At 45.9% G+C, this 18,864-nt stretch overlaps 1 protein-coding gene across 1 annotated transcript in view; it reads left to right on the top strand.

Annotated features, from left to right (window-relative positions):
- Nucleotides 1-18,864, top strand: part of ANKRD11 (ankyrin repeat domain 11) — a 159,437-nt gene that overhangs the window by 116,796 nt on the left and 23,777 nt on the right. Inside the window, exon 3 of the mRNA XM_018557339.1 lies at nucleotides 880-1,018. Within this exon, the coding sequence (XP_018412841.1) occupies nucleotides 880-1,018 (139 nt within the window). The remainder of the gene's footprint in view (nucleotides 1-879; nucleotides 1,019-18,864) is intronic.

Here is an 18,864-nt window from a genome sequence, read left to right as displayed (position 1 = left end):
GGTTAGTGTTCTTTGCTGATTAAATGAAACCTGTATTAAGAGAAATTAAGTGACTGCAATCTGACTTTAAAAATGCTACTTGCCTGGCTGTCTCTTACTTTAATACTTTGTCACCAACCCGGAAAAAGAATGCAGGCTGGAAGTCAGACTGTCTGATCTGTATATTTGTTGCATGTCAGTGGCTCAAAGTAAAGCTGCCCATATGCTGTTGTATTTCTTTTTGTGCAACCCGCGGTCTGAATGTAAACAAAAAAATAGAACAGATTCCTAAAACCCGTACAAGAATTGATCGAGGAATCTCCCACTGACTTCATTTTTATCCGACAGTGGATGCCGGCCGCTGTCTGAATACCTGGACAGAGGCGGCAGCTCATTGGCTGCCCACTGTTTGTACCAAGATTTTCCAACCGGCTCTTTCGTTCAGCTGATAGAGGGATGCCAGCCGAATGGCTACAGACAGCAGCACCTACTGTGGTTCCTCAAAAACTGGCTGCCATTCGTACCTTGTATGGCCAATGAAAGTATTCAAGCCACTGAATCAGTATGACGGCCAGTATTTTCAGGAGGTTGAGGTTAGCAGTGGCACCTGTTGTATGACCAATGATCGTTTGACGGTCTAAAGCTACCAGAAGCCCTCAGATTTGGGTCCATTAATTTCTTTTCCGATTAGAGGCCAAATGTGTTCCACCAAATAGATCTTAAAGAATATTCAGCTTGTGTTTGACCAGCTTCATTGTCAACCATCATTGATATGTAAATGTGCCAAGAATAAATAATGGCTGGATTTAAGATCCATAGAACCCGGCCTATACAGAGTGAGGTTATACTCTTGCCCCTTCTATATGTTCATTAACTATTTTTTTTTTTTTTCCTCTCCAGGATAAAGATAAAGTTTCCCTAAACAAGACTCCTAAGTTGGATCGAAGCGATGGAGGGAAAGAAGTGAAAGAAAAAACTACAAAAAGAAAATTGCCTTTCTCAGTAGGAACAAATGGAGATCAAAAAGATTCTGATACTGGTAAGAATCGGGCTGATGTCTGCAGCTTTTTAGGGTTCAGAGCTTCTATTTCCAGGTTTTTAGTTTTCTCCAATTCTAATGCGTCTAGTTTGTTTTCTCAATGGAAATGGTCAGGTGTTCCATATTGGCTGTGCTTCTGCCAATTCTATCATGCCAGGGGGAACAAAGTAACGCCTCGTGTGCGCTGGAGGGGCTTTTTACCTTCATGCTTTGTATGTTTTACATCTGGTGAAAGAATTTGACGCAAATAGAAGTTTAATGACTGAGTATTGAGGACATAACCTGGCCATACACCCTGCTCTATTTCCTGTTCAGAGAAAAAATAAAGCAGATTGCTCCATCAACACTTCGAGTGTGTGAATCGAGGAGCTCATTGGCTGCCTGCTTTCCGGACTGGCTCCTATGGTCAGCTGATCAAGGGATGCTGGCCAAAAGGCTGCCGACAGCAGCACCTACTGTGGGCATTTCGGACTGTTCCTAAAGGAAAATTCAGTGTATGGCCACCCTAAAAACTAAAGCAGGGGTTATGACCCTTGTTGGCTTCCTCCCCTTCTGTGTCCCTTTTTGAGGTTTTTTTTCACTTCCTGTCCGTTAGCCACAACAGGAAGTGATGGAACATCCCTCCTAAGTGAAGGAAATCCCTGGTGGTCAGCAGGGTCTTCAGAGCTAGTCTCCATTTGGAAGTGACAACCCACAGAGACCGCAAAAAAAGTGTGACAGGTGTTCTCCCTCTCCACTCCATCCAAAACTGAGCAAAAAAAGGGTTCAGATGCACTTTGTGTGGTTCCCATGAGTGTAAGGCTGGGTTCACACCTGGGTGTTTTTCAGCGCTGATCGAATCTCTGAAAAACGCTCAAAGTGAAATGCTATGAATTCCTATGGGCATAGTTCCCACCTAGGCATATTTCAGCCCGTTTTGTCGCACTGAAAAACGCCCTAGGCGTCAAAGTACTTGAGCTTCTTTTTCGCGCGTAGGGGCAGATTTCAGCGCGTATCCATTGGTATTCCCGAGTGTGGCTCCGGGGTTAAATCGTTAACCCCGACCAACACTCGGGAATGCAGCGTAGGTTTTACTTTGTCCGTGATCCCAGCTGTGTCCTCCGGGTTCCGTCCCTTGCAAGCGTCTGCGCGTTTCATTGGAGGTTAAAAAACTAGCGTTGAACGCGCGTTTCATTGGAGAAAAAGTCGTGCTTTAAAAACGGGCATAAAACGCACCTATTAGGAACGCCCAGGTGTGAACCCAGCCTAAAGGGTAGAAGATCCTGGTTTTGTGCTGTTAGAATGTTGACTCTGATAAAATAAACAGTTTTGTATTTATGAAAACAAGCAAGGATCTGTAATTAAGGAGATTCCCAACTTATTTTCACAAATCAACTTAACTCGAGTTCTTTATTTGCGCTAACCTGGCTTCCAGGATGCCCATATTGCAATATGTAGAATAATAGGTATAGGGCTTATAGTTTAATTCCTTTCAGCCTCATATAGTTCCGACAGTGCTATAATGCTGCTGTTCAGATCTATATTTTGGAGTCCTATGTCTGAGCACGCCGTGTAAAATCCTCTTTTTATCTTCCAACTTGTGTAATTCCAGAAGGTCAGTGGCATCCTTACAGTGCGAGTTCACCATGGTAAGTGGATCTGTCTCCTGACTGGCACTCTGTTTATATTCTGAAGGGGGGGGGGGGGGTGACCATTTCTGTAGGTTTGGATGCTTCTTGTGAGCCATATTTTATGGGGGAGACCGGACATTTCACATTTGCACATTGTAAACAAACACCTGACCTATCTGAGTAGCGTGCATTTGGTGAACAAAGTTTGTCTGCTCTCTATAGTACATGTGACATGGGGCTCCGGATCAATGACTTTCCATTGGCCTTTGTATATAGAAATACCCACCAGGCAGTACTTCTGTCTCTGGGTGGCAGCACCTATGTACTTGTCCTCGGTGGTAGTTTATGATCAGTTCATAATTATATGTACTCGGCTATTACAAATGCTCATATTCAAGATTCACAGTGCTGAAACCTGGATGGCTGGCTCTGGTGTTTGGAATCACCAAGTGACTTTTCCTATTGATGGGGGACTCCAGCAGTGAGGTTTTCCCCTCTCAGGGGTTCCTGCTCTTCTGTCATGTTTGACATTCTGACTCCTGGGTTGTCTGCAAAGAAAATAAATGATCCAGCCATGAGGATGAAACATAACCACCATGGAAAGCATCTACACTAGCTGCGTTCTGATGTGGATTCTGTACCTCTAGTTTGTCCCGGGCGTCGGGCAATACGAATTCCACACCCCTGCGCTGTGCGGGCCACATTACAAGGTCCGGCGGGCCTTGTGTTTGCCACCCCTGCTCTAGTGCATGGATAGGCAACCTCAGCAATCCTGCTGTGGTGAGACTACAACTCCATCAGGCATCTGCTTGGTAGTCATTCCTGTGGCTCTGTCTTGCAATGCATTATGGGATTTCTAGTTTCACAAGAGCTGGAGTTGCCAAGGTGGCTTACCCTTGCTCTGGTATATACCCTGATCTGATTTGTCTGTATTGACTGGTCTGGCTTTTCAAACCTGCATGATGAGCAATAGGTTTATTGCATGATGCCGTGTCTCAGTGGTGCACAGGTGGCTTATGGGAGTAGTAGTCTGGCCTATGCCTGGATCTGGTATTGGGACTTCGTGTTAAGCAAGTTGGGCAGTATGGTTTTCTAGACCAGAGCCACGGCACCGTGGTTGATGAAGGCTGTTCTAGACAACGTGATACATATGACTTCACAGCTGCAGTTCAGTCAGACCTGGTAATTGTCTACAAGTGGTCTCATATCGCTGCCTACTGGCTCCATGGTTATAATTTTGCTCATGGTTTTGTTTTGTTGATATTTCTCAGCTGCCAGTTTCCTTATCTTCTGAAGGGCCATCTAAGATCATCTCCAGATCAGATTGTTTACAGACCCAAAATGCATCCTAATGTATCCTTATGCTATTTCTGGCCTCTGTTCACACCAGCGCAGTCTGCTTGTCTCATTTTGTCTGGTCTGGAATGCACTTCAACTGCAGGCAGGTTCACACCATTTTCCAGACCAGATCTGATCCGGAAAATGGTGTAAACCTGCCCTTAATGATGTCCGCCCTGAACCCACTGCAGGCTCTCCCATACAAATTGCAACACAAGGAGGATGGAGATTCCCGATTCTGCAGCACCACGTCCTTGATGTCTTGTAGAAGGCTTGCTATATTTGTCTGAATTGCAGCTTAAAAAATGCCAAATGTGTTCCGTTCATGAGCAGGCAAGTGTTTGGAGTCTATGCACGTTGATTGCAGTCATTCTGTACATGTGGAATGTTTCATTTCATAGAATGATTTCCATCTTGTGTATGCATGTGCAGTTAAGTCAGATTATTGCAGTTATGGTATTGATGCAATCCGTTGGAGATTCTGTGCAATGCCAGTCCCCATTCAAGGGGAACTAATGGAGGTGGAAAGAAGTACACAGTGTGGGGAGAGGATACAGTGAAGATATGAACACAAGGCTGGGTTAGAATTGGGTGGGGAGTGTTTCTGTGTAATTGGTGGTGTTTAAGGCAGAGGTGGATAAATATTAATATGGAATTTAGCAGCCAGTATGTACAACCAAGGAGCCAGCAGGATTATTAGGGCGCATTGGCTACCTCGCTCCTGGCATATGTCCAGCTCCAGTTTAAGGACTGTGGGAGAGGTGCTCGGACGCAGACAGGTTGGATCCGAGTACAGGCACCCGCACGGATGTGCAGTTCGGATGAGCGTACGGCGCGTACTCCCATAGAGAACAGGCTGCTGCGTGCAATCACACGCACCTGTCCTTCCCGGGAGCGGCCCGATACGGCTGTACACGCCGCACGGATCTGTACGGGCCGGGTCTTATCAGTGTGAATGAGGCCAAAAGGTCTGCTGGCGGGAATTTCGAATGTACACAATACTGCCTTACTGGGATGAGGGATTTTTCTTGGACAATCTGATTTGCACTAGTTAGATGTCACATTATGTTAGGAACCTGAAATTCCTCATTTGGTGTGAGCAGAATGAACTGATTCTTGAAAATGTTGCCTCTGTTCCTGGAGTAGTCCTTTAAATCCTTGTGCCTAGCTTGCATAAGACGCAGGTGTATGTTTTATACACAAGCCCCATCATCTGTTTCCTATGGAGAACATGTAGAGCCTTGCTCTATATAAAAGCACACCCTGCCATTAGTCCAGTTTATGGAAAGCTTGGAAATGAATGCCGGTTTCAGCTGCTTGGTTTACTGCTTTTGCAGGCTTGGTTGAACGATCAAAGGAAAAGTACAAAGATTTTAATGTTGAGGATTTCGTTGTGTTGAAGTGCTCATATCTCTATTTGTAAGTTTGTGCGGCAGTATGAGAGGGGCGATTCCATAACTCTTCGGTAATGGGATGTGCTTGAGAAGAAGCTGCCATAAGGGCATTATAAAGCTTACACCACAGACAGTTTGCTAACTGCCATATTCTATCAAGTCGATTACAGCTGTTTCTATCTTTAGGAGAGCATTTTAATTGAATCAGCCTAATGGATTTGTGCAGACCTGAGGCAGCAGCGTGGGGGATGCAGCGTTTTCTGGGCAGGTTATTGATCGCGTTCTCATTCAGCTGTAATCTTTTAACCAGTTGCTTTTATCAGCCCAGTGAAAAGATGACTATTTGGCTTGATGGCGTGAGTCTGATTGGTGGTTTACAGTATCTTTTCATGCCGGGAACTGATATTTCTAGCAAAGAAGAAACGTCCGTCCCGTTCAGAAAACGTGCCATGCTTTTTTTTTCTGTTTACAAATGGCTTTAAAGTGTTGTAAATTGAATTTGCAGTAAACGTTTGTGGCAAATGATAAGACTAATAGAGGCCGAGGTGTCATTTCATGTCATCTGCTAAACGCTTCCTCCATGTCCATCAGTCATGTGCGTCTGTGGATACCTTTAGACAAGGCATGCCAGATCGGGTACTAGACTTAAAGGATAATTAAAGCCTCCGTTTTTTTTTTTTTGCATAGTTCTACTCCTAGCAAGCAGATATAAAGTGTAAAAACAAAAACGCTTTAATGGAGGTTAAAACTCACCTGTGTCTTCCCTGCACACTCCTGTCCGAAAATGTGAAGATCCTCGGGCGGCCGCAAAGGACCTTGGGGCGGACGCATGCGCAGATCACATTTTCGTCCGGGACGCGAGGAGAGACACAAGCTAAGTCTATGGACGCGTGCATCAGAATGCAGACACGTGGGACAGGAAGTGCCAGCAAGCACAGAGGAGTCAGCGTTGGATCGGAGAGCCGCTGCAGGGACAGATGAAAACGACAAGAAATATCGGATTAAGAGACACCATTTAAGGTAAGTGCTTTCATTAACATTGGGGGGAGGGGGAAAAAAATTGACTTTAATGTCACTTTAATGTGTGTGGGGGAATTCCAACAGAAAACAGCCCCAACCACTGTTCTCCCCTGAGATAAGCTGCGCTGAAAGAATCTCCTCATGTTTCCATTCACATGTACGTGAGCATTTTATCGAGCAAATTTCCTGTTCTTGAGTCTTTGGTCTTTCTACTTTCTGGGGGTTATTTAAGGTCTGTGAGTGGCCTCCGACTTAAAAGGATTTATGGGAATACAATAGAGGCCTGTTTTCCTTGTTTTCTCCATTTTTTAGAATATTACACTGGCTGTCATGCTGGTGCGTCTGAGTCTGTGACCTGGAACAAGTATAGTGATGTGTCTGTGAAGGTCACGGTATATCTGTAAAAATTAAGTCAAGGCAACTGGACTTGCTGTATTTTTCTTGAAGACGTTTCACTGGTCATCCAACCAGCTTTCTCAATTCTTTCAACATTCTGAATTGAGAAAGCTGGTTGGATGACCAGTGAAACATCTTCAAGAAACATACAGCAAGTCCAGTTGCCTTGACTTAATTTTACAGATAAGTGTAGTGATGGACATTTCTCTGACACTCATTTACGCTGTGCTTGTTCCAGATCTGACTCAAAAGTACTTAAAGGAGAACTATGAGGCGAGTGATTTTCACTCACCTCATAGTTCTAGCCGACCTGTGACAATGAGACTGTCCAAGGTCGGCTCAGTAGATCGGGAGGTGAGCGAACACATACCGGCGTTCGCTCACCTCTCGATCCTGTCACGCCTCTCTGCCGTGACGGGAGGGGCTGGATTCCTCCCTCCCCCCTCTGATCCGCCAGCGCTGACTGGCGGAGGGGGCAGGTACAGCCTGCTCTGCCTCTAGATAGGCAGAGCCAGCTGTCAGTTACGCAGCTGGGCAGATCCCGGCTACAGCTCGCGGTATACTGAGCCTAGGGTGACGGGAGGACGCTAGGTTGTGTCCTCCCGTTACCCTAAGGAGAACTATGGGGAAAAGCCTTAACCCCATAGTTCTCCTTTAAGTCAGACACAACCAGGCAACTTGCATTTTCAGGGAGGCCCATAATGGCTGCCCCACACATTACTCATGACAGTCCCTTTAAAGTTTTACTTGGGCTGTGAGCTTTCAAATATTTGCATATTTTAACAATCTGTAACTTTGTTCCAAAATCTGTTCCCATTGACCTGTAATTAAATGCACTGTGGAGTAATTCATCCTCTAATGTGCTATTGTACTGAACTTGTTCAACTCGTTGCCTGCTTTGTGCTAAGGTTTGCGTTTAGAAGGCTGCCGAGTCACTGCTGGGAGAGAGGGGGACACTGAGCCAACACTGTAAACTGAGGATGAGTTACTCCATTGTGGCTGCATCTATAGAGGTCAGAAAGGACTTGTTATAAAGTTTAGCTTTTAAAGAATATCTCAGTATTTGAATGTTCTTAAGCTGGCCCTGGTTCTGTTCTACACTAAAGAATGGTTGGTCATGCAGTTTGGTTCTGAAAGGTCTTTCCTTTGCGATCTATGTCTAGTATTTGAGTTATCTCTGGTTCTCTATCTGCATGGAGTTTGTATTTTCTCTTCTCTCCTCTGGGTGCTTTAGTTTTATTTTTGCAATCCAGAAATATACTTCTAAGTTACCCGGCTTTCATCCAATTCTTAGTTTACAAGTTAAAGCCCATTTCCACCTTTTGTTAGGTGAATAGCTCACAGAAAGATGCACACAATGCTTGCACAGCACAGAGGCGACCATTTTCATGACGATATGAAGAGGGAAGGTAACAAAGGTTTCTGTGTTCATATACAGCAACTGCATATGTCTGATTTATAAAAAATATATATAAATACCGTCCTTTATAATAAAATACACAAATGCAGTGTTACAAACATAAAGTTTACTTCAGAATAAAGCTCCATGCACCATTTTTTGCAATAGCACTGCACTGGAATGCAAGGCTTTGGGTACCGTGTGGGCGATCACACTGTGGGTGGGAGGCACGTTTGGGGTGCCATTGAAATGAATGGCACTGCAACGCACCTCCCGCATCAGAATTTGTCAGGCCGAAACAAGAAATTACTTTTTCCCAACTTTTTTTTTTTTTTTTTTTTTTTAATAATTGTAAGCACATAACACTTGAATAGCTTCAGCCCGGGAATGACGGCTGCCAGTGGCAAGATTCCGCAGATGGCAGCTGAATGTAAATACAGAAGGTAGGTGGCTGGTGCAATAGCCAACCTGCTATTGGCCCTTTCAATATTGCATCCACCCTCTGCTTGCTGTGCCCTCCTCCCAGCATGGAGCAGAGAGCTAGGAGATCCAACTAATCAATTAGGATAATTGACAACTATTCTCATTATCGATTAGTTGGTTGTAACCCTAAAGCCGGCCATATACTGTTTTAAATTTGAGTCCTGCTGACTTGGCTTAAATTTGACCAGTGTGCGGCTGTGTCCCCCTGCTCCCCCGTGATTTTTATTTTTTTCGCCCCAGAGGATTCATGTACTCTATTGAGTTATACGTTCTATATGTAAAGCATATCAAATTGGAATTAGATCAGCAAGTGATCAGGAGCAGATGGTTAAAAAAAAACAACACTCTTTCTAAAGAGTTTATTTGTGCAACTCGTTTCTTTGGATTTATTGGTGTAACAGGCCGCCTAGAACACTTGTATATAATGGCTCCCTCGCTCTACATGTAGCCCTGCTTGCCCGAAGCAGGGCTAAATGTAGGAAAAAACACCAGCCCAGCACCCGTCGGGCGATAGGAATTCCACACCCCTGTATATTCCATACGTACATTCTCTACATGAGGTTTCTGAGAGTCTTGATAAGGTCAAATATCTTGGTGGTTAATCTGATTAATTTTATGGAAAGAGAAACTTTTGCCGTTTTTGTAGTTTTCTCTCCTCGTGGGTGACACTGTGACATTAACGTGTGTGTGTGTGCACGCACACGTCCAACGCTTCTTATTTGTACTTGTGAAAGCCTGGATGAAATTGCCTCTCTCTATCCATTTGTGGGGCCCGGGTCTGTTGGGTGGCGTTGATATTGCTCCATCTTCTCTGTACAATGCTGCCACTTGTGTTCTTTCCTTCCTCCTTTCACTTCCCCTTCTAGCTGTGCCATGTGCACTCAGTGAGGCAAACATTTCCAAATCACTCTACAAGCAGCTTTCCTTTCAGAGTTTTTTGGGGGAGGGTTTGAATGCAGGTACATTTGACAAAGTATGCCGTCTGGGTTTTTTGTTTGTTTTTAATAGACCTGTTGAGCGCCTGGAAATGTGGAGTTTTACAGGCGGCCAAAGTTCCTTCCATTCTCATACCTGCGTAGCTTGTTGCTCTGGGCGGGAGAGGTTTTTGTTCTGGACTTGGCTCAAAGATGGGAGATTGCAGCAGTCCAGTTATGAGTGACAGCCGGCAGGTACGCTCTACAGTCAGCAGGACTTGTAAAGATCTGTTAGGACTGTTTATATTGAACATAAATGGATTTCTATACTGTATTTTCTCATTCCTATTAAAGTACACCTAGAGCAGGGATAGGAAAACTCCGGTCCTCCAACTATGGTGACCAAACCCATGAGGCATTGCAAAACTGACAGCCCCAGGCATGACCCCAGAGGCAGATGCATGATGGGATTCATAGTTTTACCAGGGCTGGCATTTGCCTACCCCTGATCTAAAGGCTCCTGTGTGGCAGTCTAAGCAGGAAATCAATCCAGCTTCACCCCATCACAATAAGCTGCAGTGGGGGGACTGAGGGAACTGGAAGTGCAGATGCAGCACATGTTTCAATAGGAGGAGGGCAGATATCTACTATATTTCAATAGGAGGAGAGTCTCATGACTGCTTGACCAGTGCAGACTCTGAAGAAATACAGATGAGAGGGCACTGCAGTATTCCCACTTCTGCTCCAATTCCTACTTTACATAGAAGAACTCCTGGAAAACTAAAAACGTGATCTTGCGGTGGGGTTACCCCGGCACTGCAAGTATAAAGAGCTAAAAAAAAAAGCAGATTTACTCCCCTGATCCTCAATCCCTCTGGGCTACTAGACTGGTCCCTGCAGACTATTCTCCCCTGGGCTAAGAGGTAAATAGCTTTGCGTTCCCAAAACAAGTACTTATCCCTTGCAGTACGGTATGTGAAGTAAGAGCCTTGTAAATAAAAGCTTCCCTTAGAATCAGTCAAATCCCCCATTGGTGGTGCACACTCGCCCCCTCACACGCACTGCAGATCACTGTGGGAGGGTTTCAGCAGCACTGGTAATCCAGAAAGCAGTGGGCAGGACTGTGTGTTGTCAGGTGCTGATTGACAAGCTACAGGTTTGGGTAAATCTGTGACAATGCTCATAGACGCACCTCTGCAATGTCTCACTGGTCTTTGTGGGACCTTGCAGGGGGACTAAGAGGAAACTAAGTGCAGATGCAGCACATAGCTTTAATGGGAGGCCAGAGATGCATTTAAAGATGAGCTATCCCAAGAAAAAGACACCTGCCATGACTAAGCTTCGGAAAACGCTACTTATCTGGCTGCCTGGCTTCAGTACGCAGTGACCCTGAACAAACATGCAACAAATTGGGTCACATTGTACTACTTCTGATCTGCTTACTGCTCCCGGGCCTGTCACCCCACATAGTTCTGGAGCCGCTGTGACACCGTTTGCAGGAGATGTCTCCGTGTCGGCTCAGTTTTTTTCAGGGAAGGTTTTCTTGAACCATGTGTTGATTGAAGAGTTAGCTGGCTTTCCCTGGGTGGTATGCATGTTTCATCTGTGATCGTGGTGTGTTTCCACTAGCGTGTGGCGTGACCCTGCAATCTGATCCAGATACGAGAGGCCCCTGCCTTGTAATTAGTAAACAAGATCAGACTGTTGCGTGAGCAATTAGTAATGTGGGAAGCAGGTTGTATCCCACCCCCCTTCCTGTCCTTATTGGATTGTTTCATTCCCGTTCATGTGGTTGCCGTGTTATCATGACACATTTCAAGCATGCTTCTGTTCTTTCATGAGAAGTCAGCTGAATAGCAGGCCTGTCTGCATACATGTGCTCAGGGCCGGCCTCTGAAACACGGAAGCAATTTCTTGCTGTATAATCATTTCTGTGGTGTTTTTCCTTCCCGCCTACCCCCCATCATCACATTTGTTGTTGGATATGTGGGATTTAGTGTATAGCTGTATACCATTCATGTGGTCGCAATCTGAAGCTGGCTGCTTGCTCCTCTTCCGTGTTCCGTGCTGATCTTACATGCTGCAGGCTTTTCCCTGACACACCACCCATGGTGAGAGTCTCGTGACTGCTTGGCCAGCGCAGAAGAACTACAGATGATGAGCGGACACTACAGCATTCCTGTTTCTGCTCCAATTCCTACTGTACATTAACCCCTTAGTGACCAGTGACGTCCATAGTACTTCACTGGCACCGGGTCCGTTTAAACAGACACGCGGCAGCTAAAGACGCCATGACTCTGTTTATAATTGTAAAGCCGACTGTCGGATTTACAATAGAAGCTATCTGGTGAGTCAGCTGCCGCCCGATTTCTTCTCTGGGCCGGTAAATGGGACACCCCCTGTCCGACACCCCCGCCGTGTTTCCTCGGCTCCGCTGCCCCCTCCTACGGGCCTGGGACCGGCTTCTCTGGTGTCGGGGGAAGCTTGGGAGGAGATTGGTGAACGTCCGTTCACTGATTCCCCTCCCTGTACTATGTACTACGTGTATTACATCACTTCCTGTCCCATAGCTGTCAGTGCTGGGCTCCTGAAGCCCAGCTATAAGCTATTGAAGTGCGATGTGTACTTCAATAGCTTATTTCAAGTGTAAAGGCGACACTGGGGGTCTTTTGGACCCCCAGCATCACCTAAAAAGTACTTGTCACTGCCAATGTGCTATCACATGTATAAGTCCCCCTATGTGATAGCAATTAAAGTTTAAAAAAAAAAAGTTTTTAAATTAACCACCTCCCGTCCGCCGATCGTTAGACGGGAGTCTCCTGGATGCGGGTGGGCGTCTTTAGACGTCCCTCGTGCCGGCTCGCGCGCACCCCCTGGCACGCACAGGCTGGAAACCGCCTCGATTTTAAACGGCAGAGATGGCCGTTTACATACAAGCGGTCCGGCGTCTGTAAAGACGCCCGATCGCTTGTATGATACAAGTGAGGGTGCGCCACTCCTTACCTCTGGTCACCGTCGCTGTCCCCGCGATCCCGGGCGTCCATCCGGTCTGGGCGATGTCTCTCGCTCAGGACCCGATCTCCCTCCTCCCAGTCTCTGAATGCAGGAAGTGATGTATATTACATCACTTCCGCATTCCTCTGTCACTCTCCGGTACAGAAACTGGAGAGAAGCTGATGAAGCAGATCTGTGCTTCATCAGCTTCTCTGGGGGGTCCCTAGGTGACAGGGGTCTTAGAGACCCCTGATGTCTCCATAAAGGGGACCTGTCACTCATTATCACGTAGGGCACTTCTTAGCATCCTATGTGATAACAATAAAGTTAAGTGTAAAAAAAAGTTTTTTAAAAATTGCTCACAAAACAAAAAAAACAATTTTTTAAAAAGTCCCCCTCCCCCACATAGATGCGCAAAAACGATGATTGCTCCAATTATGCCGCACGTGTTGCATATCGTCGCAATCAGAGCAATAATTTTAGGGCCATCAATCACCTATAACACTAAACTGATGAGCGGTAAAATCTTTTAAAGCGTCGCCAATGACCAATTTTGGCTATGGTGTTATATTTTGCGGGCGCGCGCATTTTTAAGGCTTGCCATATTTGGTGTCTTTTTACCCGACGTCACCCCGACTTTTATATGTTAGCAAAAAATTGGGTAAAAATAAATGTTTCCTAAAATAATAAAGGGAAAACCATATTTAAAAAAAAAAAAAATTTTTGTTTTTTTTTTTGTTAAAAAAAAAAAAAAACCCCCCCCCCCCCCCGTGGTGATTATATACCACCAAAAGAAAGCTCTATCTGTCCCAAAAAATGGGAAAAAATTCATTTCAGTACAGCGTTGCATGACGGAATAAGCGTCAGCCAAAGTACTGCAGCGCTGAATACTGAAAAATGGCCTGGTCAGCAAGTGGTTAAATGTAAAAAAGTAACATTTTTGAAGTCCCCCTGCGGACACATGCGTGGAGTGCGCCTACGTATGAAAACGACGATCGCACTACACATGTTGGGTATCGCCGCACACACCAGAGAGAGCAATAATTCTAAGGCCAATATTTACGCGCATCTCTAAACTGATGTCATTTTGGGGTACTGAATTTCGTTGCAGTTTCACGGACGAATACAATTTTTAACCTGGGCATGTTGGGTATGTATTTACTTGTTGTAACCTCATCTTTTATATTTTCGTTTAAAAAAAAAATGCGTATTTGTGTTTTAGGGCGTTGAAGGGCATTCTTCGCTAAATTTAAGGGCTTGATAATATGTTGCGCTAATATCGTGTAACATAAAAATTTTAATCTGCAGACATGTTGTTCTACAAGGTCTTGGCTGTGATCTCACGCTGCCCTGTGTGCTCTGTGATCTCACGCTGCCCTGTGTGCTCTGTGATCTCACGCTGCCCTGTGTGCCCTGTGATCTCACGCTGCCCTGTGTGCCCTGTGATCTCACGCTGCCCTGTGTGCCCTGTGATCTCACGCTGCCCTGTGTGCCCTGTGATCTCACGCTGCCCTGTGTGCCCTGTGATCTCACGCTGCCCTGTGTGCCCTGTGATCTCACGCTGCCCTGTGTGCCCTGTGATCTCACGCTGCCCTGTGTGCTCTGTGATCTCACGCTGCCCTGTGTGCTCTGTGATCTCACGCTGCCCTGTGTGCCCTGTGATCTCACGCTGCCCTGTGTGCCCTGTGATCTCACGCTGCCCTGTGTGTTCTGTGATCTCACGCTGCTCTGTGTGCTCTGTGATCTCACGCTGCCCTGTGTGCTCTGTGATCTCACGCAGCCTTGTGTTCCTGCCTGGGTTCCCTCTGTGAAATACAGGACTTCTCCCCCTTTTCTAGAGTCCTTCTTTACTTCTGTTTCTAGGGTGACAACACCGCTACCCCATTAGATGAAATTAGTGTTGTCATCCTAGGGCAGGAAGTGTTACACTGGAAGGATACTCGTACTGTGATACTCATGAAATATCGATTTATGTACGTACCTGAGTTTGACTTGGTATCGGTCTCTTGCAGTTCCCAACAGAGGTCAGACTAGGGGAGGGAGAGGAGGCACAAAGAGCCAGTCAGGTGTAGTGCAGTACTCTTGCTGCATGCAGATCATGCTGACAGGAGGGGAGAGCAGAGTGATGAGATGAGCGCTAAAAGTATGGTTATCCTTTAAGGTGCCATACAGATGCAGATTATCTTAACACCAGATCTTCCCGCCTAAAGGTTATCCAGTTTGATTGTGTTGGTGGGATGCATGGTGCAGCCACGCACTCTATATACATTGGGGGTGGGCGATCTCCAGCTGTGATCAAACTACAAATCGCTTCATGCATCTGCCTCTGGGAGTCATACCTGTGGCTGTCACTCTTGCAATGCCTTTTGGGATTTGTAGTTGCTCTTGATTTTCTCAACAGTACCGGTTCCTTGGGAGTGGACTACACCCAGGAGTGTCTATAGAGCACATGGGTACCGGGACATAGAAATGTAGGTCAGTGTACAACCAGTCTGTTCCCTAATGTCTTGTTAGCAGCATGTCTGACCTATTTGTCTGCATCCAAATCATTGCATCTAAAATGGTCATTGTTCCAGAACCACTCCGACCTGGTTACCAGAAATGTTACCTTGGTGATCACATGTCGCTGCTGTGGAAGACCTGGAAATGGAAGCTGACTTGCAGTGTACTTTTGATTTTGAAGTTGGCTATTTGGAAATGTTGAACACCATAGTGCAAGAAGTGTGAAGCCGTGATCAGAACATGTCTGAAAATGGATTTACATGCTAGTGAGAGCGGTATATTGTCAGGATATGGTGAAGACTTGTGAGCAATTGGATGCTCTTTGCCCCTTGGTTGCCGGCTACGGGTGGGTTCCCCTTGGTTGCCGGCGGTGGGTTCCCCTTGGTTGCCGGCGGTGGGTTCCCCTTGGCGTGCCCCTTGGTTGCCGGCGGTGGGTGGGTGCTGCTGTCACATTTATTTGACTGCCAAGTGCTGGTTGGGTTTTACTCTTGGATGGGTGAGGAGGATACAGACAAATGCTTGGTAACATTGCTTTGTCATGTGATTTCTGTCACATGGTGATCTCCACATGGGAGTTGATGATCATTTACGGTGACCATGGCTGTTAACAAGGTCATATCTGGTTTATAGTGTACACATTGATGTACACATTTCAGCCACTGCTGCCCATAGCACCACGCCTGTGAGACGCATGAATAGCAGGGTGGTACTCGGCTGTGGGTTTGCTGCTGTGCTCATGGCCCGGAATGTTACTCTGCTGGGTGAATATATTAGTTTGTTTCCCAGGCCAATGTGTTTTGGTCATCATGGGGTTAAATATTAAACTGGTAGACCGTATTGGTCAGATTGCACAAATCTTTCCCTCCATGTACAATGTGTTCTCATAATACACTTTCCACAAAAACAAAATGGTAACAAGGTGTTGGTGTGGGATGAGCGAGAGGAGGATGCTGATGGTGTTGAGTTTTGTTTGGTGCTGTGAATGTATTACGTGGTCACTCTACCTTGGGGTTAGCATGTGATGCTCTCTTAAAAATTCCAGAAAATGGCTAAACAGAAAACCATGAGATCTGTTTTACCTGATTTTGTATTTTTCTCCAGCTTATCCTGAGATTTCTACAGCTCTGCCGCACAGCACAGTTCTGCTCGGCGGGGGATGTAATCCTTTCTGCGGTTTCACTTAAAGGGCCCTTTCCCACCCCGTAACTGGACAGAGAAAGGGGAAGCCGGCACCTTGATGAGCTCATCTCTCAGCACTCTCTTCCCCTATTAGCAATGATCATTGCACTGCTGCACGCTGACTGGCTCCTTGTGCTGCTTTTCCCTCCCCCTCTCTGAGCTCTGCGTCAGACTGAAGTGGGCTGCTAGAAGCAGATTCAGGTTCTTAGACTTTGTTTTTGCTGATCGTCCGGTGATCCTGCCAGTGACACACTTCCTGCCCTGCATTGTATCTAGCAGCATTGTCACCCTAGACCAGTGGTGGCGAACCTTGGCACTCCAGCTGTTTTGGAACTACAAGTCCCATGAGCCATTGCAAGGCTCTGACAGCCACAGGCATAACTCCCAGAGGCAGATACATGTTGAGATTTGTAGTTTTGGCACAGCTGGAGTGCCAAGGTTCGCCACCACTGCCCTAGACTGTTCTAATGTAGACTACAATCCCCTCCCCATCTTATCTTCAATAGAGGGACATTTAACATTGTATGAGATTTACGTTCAGTCCTGCTACAAAGACACAAGATTGTGGATGTGTCTTTTTGTGTGTTCAGAAAATGTACTTGGCCTTTAAAGAGAGAGCAAATGCTGCCATTGTATGTAAGGAGTGTGGCAGAGGGCTGGAGGTGGAGCAGGTCTGGATGGAGGTGGACGTTCATTCTGTTCTGAATGCTGGCAGAAGGCCCGGATGAAGCCCACCCTGGATTTACATCATGTGTTTCATGGTGATAGCAGCCCTCCTGTCTGCACCATGGAAATGCAATATTAATCCTTTAATGTCACAACTATTACCAAAATGTATCTTATTTTTGTATGATTCGGCTGTAGATCTCTGAAATCATGCTGACACTGTCCTTCCATCTGGAGGGTGACTACTTCTGTTCCCCATGGCCCCTGTGTGTTGTAAAGTAGTCACCGCTCCAAGCTCACTTCCGTGATGGACTACAATCTCAATACAAATTAGTAAACTAAACATGAGATTGTAGTCCATCCCGGAGGTGAGCTTGGATCGGTGACTACTTTAAAACACACACAGGGGCCATGGGGAACAGAAGTAGTCACCCTCCAATTGGAAGGACAGTGTCAGCACCAATTCAGAGATGATTTGAGGATCTATAGCTGTGATGGACAAATATGATACATTTTTGGTAATAGTTGTTGACCTTAAGGCCTCATTCACACTGCCACGCGTACGTGTGTATTGTACCATATGCAACACATGCACATAAATGGCTCCAAACACATTGCCGCGTATGGAGCCGTATATATGCGCAAAAACAGAATGGAACAGAGATGCGTCCGGGCAGCGTATTTCTGCGCATATACACGCGTTCAGCACATTAACAACTCCATTACGGGTGATGCATTCTGGGATTGCATATAGTGCACGCATAGACGCATATATACGCAATATACAATTTTGCTTGCGTTGTGTGTGAATGAGGCCTAAAGGATAGAAAGTCCCCTGGTCTCCGATCCAGTGCTGACTATGAGTGAGTCACAAATAAGACACATTTTTATTAGTTTTAGTATTTGAATGTATTGAAGTCTAGTTTACATCCGATATCTGCCAGCACAGTGCACACTACCAGTACAGAGAACAATTTTCCCTCTCGGAATAGAACTTGTATAGTGCAAGCAGCCGGAAAACTTGAATATAAAATAGGTGAAATCTGAATTTGGCTGTGAAAGTGGAAATCCACATCAAAGGTCACCTGTCATTCCATTCTGAATGAGCTCAGAAAGCACCTCAACTGATGCCATCCACACGCAGTCAAGGCCCGTAGAAGGCGATACGGGTATTGCATAAGCTGCAGTCTGGTCCACAGATGCTGTGACTTTGTCCTGTACACTGGCTGGAATGTGAAGTGAGTGTAGAAGGTGATGCAGCTTTGTGATTTGGCTGCTCCGCTCCATTGCATGCAGCTTGTCATTAGAGCTGGCCAAGTCTGAGTGTGTGCAGACTGCCATATTCCCCATCACAGGAAGCCCATCCCTGGAGCTGCATCCTTCCCTCTCAGAGAAATGCATGTTGGAATTCATCCCTGACTCATCTATAGTATGCAGGGTAAAGCCAAGCTTTGCCCCGAGTTTTACAGCTTTTCACTGGACATAGAGCCCATTTTGTATATAATGCAGCTCGTTAGGCCTTCGATATAGTGGCTGTGTCAGTGTTTGTTTTCCTTTTATCACTTGGTGACCCTGTAAATACATTCCTGTCCCTTATTTTATCTTTGGGGGTAGCAACTGTTAATGGGTTTAGTTTTGCTTTATCGCAGGCTTATGGCCTCTGAGTTTCTTTGCCATGCGGGGCCCAGTACCACTTCATTAAACCTTGTGTGTCCTTTATTCCATAATTGTTCATACCCTGATTAACAGGATGTGTTGTCTCCATGTAGCTGCACTTCTCTGGCAGGGAGTTGGCAAGCAATGGCTGACAAGAGGCTGTAGTGGCACTGTGGACACCTTGCGTAGCCTGGCTTCATTACTACATGAAAAAAGATTTTTAAAAAACTTTTTATTTCCAGGTAAATTGGTCACAAAGCTCTCCCGGCATCAGAAAAGTGTCTCTGAAGTTTGG

This window comes from Nanorana parkeri, unplaced genomic scaffold (genome assembly GCF_000935625.1).
Source record: "Nanorana parkeri isolate BGI_ZX_2015 unplaced genomic scaffold, ASM93562v1 scaffold280, whole genome shotgun sequence".
Taxonomy (NCBI): Eukaryota; Metazoa; Chordata; class Amphibia; order Anura; family Dicroglossidae; genus Nanorana; species Nanorana parkeri.
Note: the sequence above shows the minus strand (reverse complement) of the source record. Positions and strands in the feature narration are given on the sequence as shown.